We start from the raw sequence: 9,616 nt of genomic DNA, 5'->3' as shown, positions 1-9,616 counted from the left end.
TACTTCCTTTTTATTAGCATCTTAACGATATTGGGCAATTCCACTTGTCTCGGCTGAGTGGACAGCCTCCAGGAACACTTCCTTAGGGGGAGCCAGTGAGACACGTCCTTTCATCTCCTGTCCGTGATAAGCTGGGAAGAACTCTGGGCAGTGGAATCATTCTTACAAGTTGTTCAGTAACTAAGGCACCCGCAGCACCTGCGTGAGTGAAGGTCTGGGCTTACAAAGAGGACAGACAGAGGGTCTTTGCTTTATGATAAGAGTTCTTCCAGTAAAAAGCTCCTCTTATAAAGATAGGATTCAATTGGTCAACTTTTAGTTAATACAGAACTTTTCACTTATAATCTTATTCAGAATGAGTGATGACAAAATGAGCCTTTTCCCACAGGAGTGGTCTTTAATGGCGGCACTTTCCAGAGCTGTGGCAGGCCCTTGGGAGGCATCCAGGCCACAGTTATGAATATGGACTATCTTTCCTAGGGCATCAGCTTTGGAGGCAGATAGCTAGAATTTGAGCTTCAACCCTCCCACTCACTAGTTGAATAACCATCTTAATTTTAATGGTTGCTGATAACAGAAACCTGCTCAAACTGGTTTAAGCACAAAGAAGGAAGGTACTTGGAAGGCAAAAATCAGGGCAGCGTGGGGTCTCAAGGAACTGAAACCAGGATTTGAATGGCTTTCTCCGAGGCGAGGACGTGGAAGGCAACACGAAGCTCATATTCTCGTAGCTTCACCATTCTAGAATGGTGAGAGAAGAATGGGCTTCTCTCTCCCAGCTCTAGTTACAAAAAAAATTTTTTTATCACAGGAGGACTATGGTTGACCTCAGTTGGATCATATGCCACCTCTTGCACTAATCATTTTGACCATCAGGATACGTTTCTAAGATTGGCCATGGGTAACAGAGTCCTGACAAGAACTAAATGGCATATTCTCAGTGGTTTAACTGAGGAGAATTCAATGAGATTATTTACAGAGGTACAATAAGGTTTGAGGAAACCAGTAAAGGAGAGTGAAATACCTAGAGATTTGGAATAAAGGGAAGCCATTACACCCCCTGGATCTGCAGGCACAAGGGGAGGGACTGCTGTTGCCAGAGCCCAACAAGCCTGGTACCCTGGAAGAACCTTCTAGCAAAAGCTGTGGCTTGGGATGAACATGGTCACTAGGCAGACTGCAGTGGCTGGGGAACTGGTGGATAGGACTCCAGTCGCTCTCTCCTCCAGTTCTCAGACTTTTTGCTGAGGATGCTCCGCCCAGAGGCCAGACCAGCCAGAAGCTGGGGCAAGGGAGGTCTGGAGGTACAGTGTGATGAGCAGCCTCCTGGGTCACAGAGCAGGGTCCAGAGGTCAGAGACTAGATCTGTGGCTAGCAAAGAGAGACTAACCAGGACACACGGTCTGGGTTACATTTGGGTGGCAGGTTTAAGATTGTATCTCAACAGAAGCACATGGATGGGCTAGACTAATTTTCCAATATATGGCATGTTTGTCAGGAGAAGGGGTCCTCATTATCAGAAAAAAATGGAATGAATAGATGCTAGGCCAGCAAAGCAATAACCTTAAGTAAAATAAATAAGTGTAATATGCCTTCCTCACAAAATTGGTGTGAGATAATGTACATAAAAGCTCCTTGTACACTGCAGGTCTCTGTTCAGACAGTTCATGGTGTTGTTGCCAAACCAAAGAATATCTGACAGCTCAAGGTCTGGTCGAAGTCTGTGGCCAGCTTGGGGTTGGAGGAAACCCTTAGTCATGGGACACTTCAGGCCGAGGCCTGCCAGATCTCAGGAGGGGCCATGTGTATCTCCACTTCCTCATCTTGAGTGGCATAGCCTTTGACTGCAAACAGAGACCCCCCCACCCAGTTGCCCGGCCTGCTGTTCTTGGTGAATCCAGCACTGGCGAGAAGGGAACCGGGATGAAGAGGCTATGAATTGTGACTTGAGGGTTAATACCGATCCTGTTGGTCCTCTCTGGGGTGAGGAGCTCTTTGGAAGAACGAGAGGGGGCACCTGGGGTGTGTGGGAGGGGTGGGAAGTCTCACCTCAGTATACCTGTGCCCCCTCCAAGCCTCCTCTTCATATACCATGAGTGTCCTAATGGGGTTTCAACCCTTTGGTCAAAACCCTCCTGGGAAAGGACCTGTGATCGTTTCTCACAGGCATTGTCACAAAGCAGTCTCTCTCCTAGTGGCATTTATACACTTTTTAAGTTGGAAAGCCTTTTTCTCCTACTAAATTCTATGCCTCAGGAAACAGAAAGGGAGGTATTGTTGAGGTGAAGGCTCTTCCCTTTATTGGGGTGGCAGATAGCACAGTGGGGGAGGAAGTGAGTCTTAGAGATGAGCAGGAAGCAGCCCCTCTGGGCATGGCATTGGGCTGTTGGGCTTATGTTCGGATGTGACCCAATGTCAACAGGAAATATTAAGGGCAGCACCATATGGAAAATGAGCAGAATGGTCTTTTGCTTTGAGAGGGTGTAAGGCCACAAAAGTGACAACAAAAAGAATTGTTGTCACTTTGCAAGGCCCTGTACGATATGAATTTCTATAGCCCCTTCAAGGGCATAACCATGCCATAATCTATTACATGTGTTTGTGTCTGATGACAATCACCGTCTTAGTCCATTTGGGCTGCTGTAACAAAATACCACAAATGGTAACGTACAAACAACAGAAATTTATTTCTCATAGTCCTGGAGGCTGGAAGTCCAAGATCAGGGTGCCAGCACGGTCAGATGAAGGCCCTGTCCTGGGTCGCAGACGTCTGACTCCCTGCTGTGTCCTCATGTGGTAGAAGCAGGCTAAGGATTTATCTGGATCCTCTTTTATAATCTTTTGCTGAATTACTTATCACGAACAGTCACTTACACATTTTGTAGCTCAGTTATGTGTCTCACTTCCACGTCGGTTGTTTCCCCAAGTGTACTGCCCAAGCAGGAAGTACACAACCAGTAAATTCGTTGCTGATAATCCTGGGTTCTGGGGCATCCTTGGTTTTAGATGTTTCTTGCAATGGAAAATTGATTAGGAAACCCAATCATCAAGTTCTACTACTATATGCTCAGTGCATCAGATATTTCCATGTAACTTTACCTTCTTCTTCCTAGAAGCTCCACTGGTCAGAATAAATCGCAAAGAAACCTTTCCAGGGATTACAACTCTTTTCTGCAGAGCTCATGGCTTTTATCCGCCAGAAATTTCCATGATCTGGATGAAAAACGGGAAAGAAATGCTCCAAGAAATGGATTATGGAGACATTCTTCCTAGTGGGGATGGGACCTATCAGACGTGGGTATCACTTGACCTGGATCCTCAGAGCAGTGACTCTTACTCCTGTCACGTGGAGCACTGTGACGTCCACATGGTTCTTCAGGTCCCCCAGGGTAAGAACAGGGTTGTGGCTGTCTGGGGAGTGAGACTAAGGACAGAGAGTGAGCAGTGGGCATGAATCACTGCGTGCCTTTAGAAAGGGCCTTTCAAATTGGAAGTTTGCTCACTTTTTGGTCTCAGGGCTTCTTTATACTCATAAGTGAGGACCCCAAAGAGCTTTTGTTTATGTGGGTATATCTATTGCTATTTACTGTATTATAAATTTAAATTTTTATTTTTTTAAACTCATGGAAAACACAAGCACCTATTCCATTCGCCATCAGAGCAATGATGTGATCACATCATGTAGCCTTTAGAAAATTCCGCTGTGTACATGTGAGAGATTAAGTTTAAAAAGAGAGAATCGTGGACTCTCTGAAAGCGTTGTGAGGACCCCTGGGGCATTCCCGCCCCACGTTGAGAACTGCTATCCTCTGTTTTAGATTATTGCCCTACACGGAACTGAGAGGTGAGAAACAAGAGTAAGAAAAATGGTGCTGGGCTTCCCGATGATCACGGGGACAAAAGTCTCCAAAAGTTAATATAGAAGGGGAGGAGGACTTGTGGATTTTTCTTCTACGCTTGCTTTCAGAATCGGAAACTATCCTTCTGGTGATGAAAGCTGTCACTGGGTCCGTTGTCCTTGCCATTGGCCTGGCTGGAGTCGGCGTCCTGGCCTGGAGGAGAAGGCTTCGAGGTGAGAGGCATGTGGCTGCAGATTGTCACTCCTACAGCTCCATAAGCTTTATTTTCTGCACCTGCCATGCTAAGCTCCATTTAGAAATTGGTTAGGCCTCACTTTGCGAGCACAGAGCGACCCGGAACACCTCTCCCATCATATAGGGAACACACGCCATGGATAATGCTTGCAAGGAGAATGATCTGTTTCACAGGTGATGCCTGACATCAGCAGAGTAGTACAGCTGCTGTCCAGGTGAATGGCCTTCTAGAAGTTGGGTCAGAGAAGATAGAGTGATATTGATAAGTCTTTTTCCAAACTATATCCTTATTAGGAATCACTATTCACTTTTTGTTTTGTCCTTTGTTTCAAGACATCAGAAAGTTTTCCCATTTGACATTTTTCTGCCCCAATCATATAAAAGACCTTGCTTATCCTTCTAAATTCATCTTTCAACATATGAAATGTTGAGGAGTAGATATGGAAAATGCGACTTGGGGTAAGGAAAAGGGGAAGGAGAAATGAGATATATGGCTCTTGATACCTTGGGGGGAAAAAACTCATTCATTTCATAAATACATATTAAATACCTACTACATTCCAGGCACTGTGCTGGATGCTGGGATATAGCAATGCAAAAGGCAGACACGATCTCTACTGTCTTGTGAGGTCATTCCCCACAATGGCTTCAGCGGATACTGAAGTTGATCACAGCATAATATTGATGAGACCTAGATTATGGGTTTGAACCTAGTGTGGGCCAGTAGTTTGGTGTTGCTTCATAACCATAGACTTCAACCCTAATTCAAGTGATATGGTATAAAGCATGTTATTAGATCAAAGTAAAACTAGCCATTTTACTAGAAAATCAACTCGGAGAGTTAGTGGGTCATTCTAATATTTTCTTTATAAGTAAAGTGCAGCACTGATTCCAATCCAACACTTTGAACCTAGTGTGGGCCAGTAGTTCGGTGTTGCTTCATAACCATAGACTTCAACCCTAATTCAAGTGATATGGTATAAAGCATGTTATTAGATCAAAGTAAAACTAGCCATTTTGCTGGAAAATCAACTCGGAGAGTTAGTGGGTCATTCTAATATTTTCTTTGTAAGTAAAGTGCAGCACTGATCCCAATCCAACACACGTGAACTGCTGAAACAAACAAAAAAAAAATTTCTTTTTACAATGACACACCTCTCTCAGGAATGATGCATACCGAGTTCTTGCTTTTTATCTTGTGGAGATTGTGAATTGAGTTAAAATATGTCTAGTACTAAGAGAGTCTTGACGAAGCAGGCTAAAAATGTTGATGCCGGCTTATCAGATTTTGCTGAACATTGCATAATTTTTTTTGAGCTATAAAGAAAAAATGCACATATCTGACTAAAAAGTCTTCCTTTCAGAGCAAAATGGAATCACCTACCTTCCTACATCAGATCAATGATTGGAGATAGCTCTTGTCCAGTTGTTTTTCCTCTGGGAACCATGGTCTCTGTACCCCATGGACCCAAATTCAGGTGCCTGAAGCTCTTGACCACACCCACAACAGATACGATTGTTATGTGGTTGAACATTTACAGCAGAAGGATAGAGCCACAAAGTTTTCTTTGTTCTTTGGCTCCAAAAAGACTGTCAGCCTTCAAGCTCTTTTGATGGACTCCTTTATCACATTTGGCTCTAACTATAGCTCATGACACAACTACCCTATTCCATCTGTCAATGATGATTTACAAGTAAACCAGAGAATCTCAGAGCTGAAAGGAACCTTCTAATTGAAGGCAGGAAACGGTCTTCGCCAGTACCTTCGACTTGAGCATCTAGCCGCCACTTGAATACCACCAGTGAAGGGCACCTCACTACGTCATAAAATGGTCTTTCTCTTCTTTCATGAGAGTGTTTTTCTTTGCAAGAGCTTCAAGTGTCATGAGTGCCATGACTGTGACCCTACAGACAGGGTCAGACCACCTCATGAGAGCAGCCATCGAGTTTCTACAATGGCCTATGGGTGGCTGGGTCATTTTATATGTTTCTTGGCTTGAGAGAAAGCGAAGTGCGCAGTTCTTATGGCATCTCTGCTTGGTAGTTTGGAATCTTGAAAATATGCCTAGTCAGATCCATGGAAGTGATTTCATTTTTTCTGTTTTCTTTTTGAGGGAAAGAAAGAACAATAATTACCAGATATATTATCATCTTCAGTGGAACTACAGAGACCTAGACTCAAGTGCAGTCTTTTAAGATAAAAATGATACTATGTTTATATCTCAGAAGAAGATTCAATTATCATTTCTGTCCTTCCTCTCTGGCTTATTGTAGATGGGCCAGACTCACCCGATTCTCCATATGAAGAGAAGCCCTACTGTGAGAAATAACACTCCCTTGATCCTCCTGACTCTCCTCCCCCTAAAATCTTCACCATCATTTTCCTCTTGTTTGCTTGGCATTTTCGATTCTCAGTAAGAAGATCACATTCTATCAGAGGGGGATGCCGATGTCTTCTCTAAGTTAAATATGAGCTTGGACCCCAGGGCCCTGGACTCTCTTGGACATAGTTTTCTGGAAACACTCAGACCCTGGGGACCCCATATTGTGGCTCCGGGGGAATGCATCAAGGCTTCCACAGTTGTTTCCTTCCCCAACAAATTTCCTTCTTGCTTCCCCACAGTTGGCTTGGCCGAGTAAAAAGAACACCAAATATAGCCACGTACGGGAGTGGCTTACCACACAGTAAGATAAACACCATTTATAACATTAAATGTGTCTTTGTTATAAATCTTGACTGATTATAACAATAAATGCTGCTTATTTATTCTGTTTCTGGCTTGTGAACCAACTGAGGACATGAGCAGGGCCACTGCTCACCCATATGGGATGTTTGTGCAAACAGAAAATTGTTTCCTTCTTCTAGGTGAACTCTGACCCAGGCCAGGTCACACGGCTTAACCAGCAGAACATAGAGTGGATTTCTACTCTGTTTGTTCCCTTGGTGTTCAGGGCACAACATTACATGGCAGCTCTGGTCATATTGTTAGAAAATAGATGGAAATTGGCTGTAGACTAAGATGAAAGAATTAACTTGGAAGGGAGAAATGACAGTGGGGGTGGGGGGGGGAAAGATTGATTCATTCAAAATGGTGGAACTAGAAGCCCTGTTTGTATATCTAAACAGCTGAAATTATCTAAAGGGTTTTACATAATCTTATCATGGAGTTTATTTATGGAGATCTATTTTTAAATTTTTATGTCATATCACACAGTCTGCACGATACCTTGTATGTAGTAGGAACCCAGTAAATACTTCTTGAATGAACCAGTACAGTATTTTAATTAGTTAGTCCTCATGTACTGGTGCAAAAGAACAGTGTCATCTTACAACTGAAATCATAGAGAGGAAATATCCTACTCAGGATCATATGACATTGCTGGGGCCCAGGATGAACGCCCCAAGGACTTGTCTGAATTCTTCAAACATTTCTGCAACATTAACATTCTTTATTTAATACTTTATCTTGTCATTGCCTTGCCTGTGAGATTAAGGATCCCAAACATTTGAACCATGCTCCTCTCCCTCACTCCCCCTCCCCCATATTAGGGACAGGGACAGGGACAGAATTCAGACGTTCTTACACAAGGCACTATTTTTTCTGGAAGGCTATGAAAAGAGGTGTTGAGAAATGAGTTCTCTGTCAGCTTGGGGGCCCAGCTATCTGTTACCTAATATATATCTTTCTATTCTTAAGTCCTGTAGAGCTGTTATATAATCTGAATTTTCCTTTCTATTGTCACTTGGATATTTAGTTCATGAAATACAAATTTCATCAGTTCTTATCCATGACCTAGGAATTACGCGAAACCTCTCTTTCTAAAGAGAACGGGTGTCATGCATACTTCTTCCTTTCCCCCTTCTTCCTTGAATTCAGTGTTAGATGAACCCATCAGGCAGGAGTTTCTGCATTTGTCCCTTGGCGGGGGGTTGGGTGTGAGAGAATATTTGGGACCAGAAAGTTCTGAGCCTGTTGGAGCTGGACAGTTGGAACTGAGGGGCTGAGCAGCAGCTGGAAGGCTGGGCTGGCCCGGAGCCCTGGCAAGTGGCGACTGGGTCTGCGGCAAGTGCTGTGGCTGTGGCCAGACCTCTGAAGACGCCAAACAGGGCCAGAGAGTGGGAACAACCAAGGAGAAAAAAACAGCTTCTGAGAAAAAAGCTTCTCAAAGGGAAAATAAATTCAGGGAACAGGAGGCTACAGACCAAAAACGGGAAGCCACCAGAATGGAAAAGGAAGTGAAACCAAGACAAAAATGAGACATTCAACCTCAAGCTGAAGCAGTCTTTGCTCTTTTTTCTTTTCATGATATCAATGTGGATCTAAGGTGAATCTGTTACCTGAACTGAGTAGAAGCTCTGGGTTTTTTTGTTTGTTTGTTTTTTCTGAGCAACATGACAGTAGCATAAATAAAGAATTCTGGGAATACATTGAGAAGACAGACTAAAAGGTGACAAATTCTGGGAGAATTTGGAGAGCTGGAATAATAAAAAGTAAAACATTTGGAGTCTCATCAGCTGCTGAATACAACCCTTTGAGGTAATTTAAAAGCTCTTAAAGCCTTTATTACTCACAAAACTGCTACAAATACATGATCTGTGCATTACACACAACAGGAAGTTGCCAAACCAGATGTAACCTCCTGAGGCTGCAGTATTTGGGCTGCCCTCCACCTTACTTTTAAAAGAATGAATTAGTCATTGATCTCTGAGGATCAGGAGGGTTGAAGACAAAAGGCAAGTTGCTCTAACACAGTTCAGGCCTTTGCAATGGAAATTAAGATCAAATTTCAAAGATTTGTAAATTTGTCCACCTTCATAGACTTGAAGTCTCTACAATGATGACATTTCCAAGGATTTTCCTCTGCCACAAGCAATTAGTAGTTTCTCTGTGTGTCACTGTATCCACTATATTGTCATTAAAGCCACAGAGTTTATTTACTAATAATTTGCCATGGATATTGATATTCAAATTAAATTCTTATGGCCTTCATTGGTTAGTATGCTGTTCATAGAGTGTATGTTCCATAAGGCCAGAGAGCCCAGTGCCTGGCACATAGGAGGCACTCGATACATATGCATATTGACAAAATAAATTTCAGTACCTACTATGAGCCAGACTATATAGGCAATAGAGCCCAGTAGAGATGCTTTGAAAATTATCAAGGGCAGAAATGGCCTAGATATATGCTTATAAGCAAATCAAGCTCACATCATAGAAAATGACTTTAAGGAAGGTACTCCAGAATACATTTCTATAAAATAGACCCTGGGCTTTGTGTTAATAGAAGGACTACAACTCTGACAGAGACCTTTTGTAGTAATGCTGAAAAACAGGTTGGATAAACCTTTAGAGTGAAATGGGAGGGCTGCATATAAATACTCCATTAATGAAAGGGAGGAGGGAGAGGGGAGGATGGGAGGAGCCAAGTGCTGCCTCCATCCCCGCAGCAGCTGGGCTGGGATTCCAGGACCAACAAGCGTTTGTGACCCTGACATCTAGGAACTCCAGGATACTCAGCAG

The 9,616-nt window shown here is 43.2% G+C and overlaps 1 protein-coding gene across 2 annotated transcripts in view; it reads left to right on the top strand.

The window, feature by feature from the left end:
• Positions 1 to 9,085, top strand: part of LOC102895070 (major histocompatibility complex class I-related gene protein) — an 18,898-nt gene extending 9,813 nt beyond the window's left edge. Inside the window, exons 4-6 of one of the 2 annotated variants that reach the window (XM_006907766.3) lie at positions 3,114 to 3,389; positions 3,968 to 4,072; positions 6,209 to 9,085. In XM_006907766.3, the coding sequence (XP_006907828.1) occupies positions 3,114 to 3,389; positions 3,968 to 4,072; positions 6,209 to 6,270 (443 nt within the window). In that variant the 3' untranslated portion in view covers positions 6,271 to 9,085. Of the gene's footprint in view, positions 1 to 3,113; positions 3,390 to 3,967; positions 4,073 to 5,458 lie in introns of both variants that reach the window. The other variant, XM_006907767.3, reaches the window with a different exon arrangement.
• Positions 9,086 to 9,616: the final 531 nt, after the last annotated feature.

Source organism: Pteropus alecto, unplaced genomic scaffold (genome assembly GCF_000325575.1).
Source record: "Pteropus alecto unplaced genomic scaffold, ASM32557v1 scaffold101, whole genome shotgun sequence".
In the NCBI taxonomy this organism is placed as follows: Eukaryota; Metazoa; Chordata; class Mammalia; order Chiroptera; family Pteropodidae; genus Pteropus; species Pteropus alecto.
This window is presented reverse-complemented; position numbering and strand designations above follow the sequence as displayed.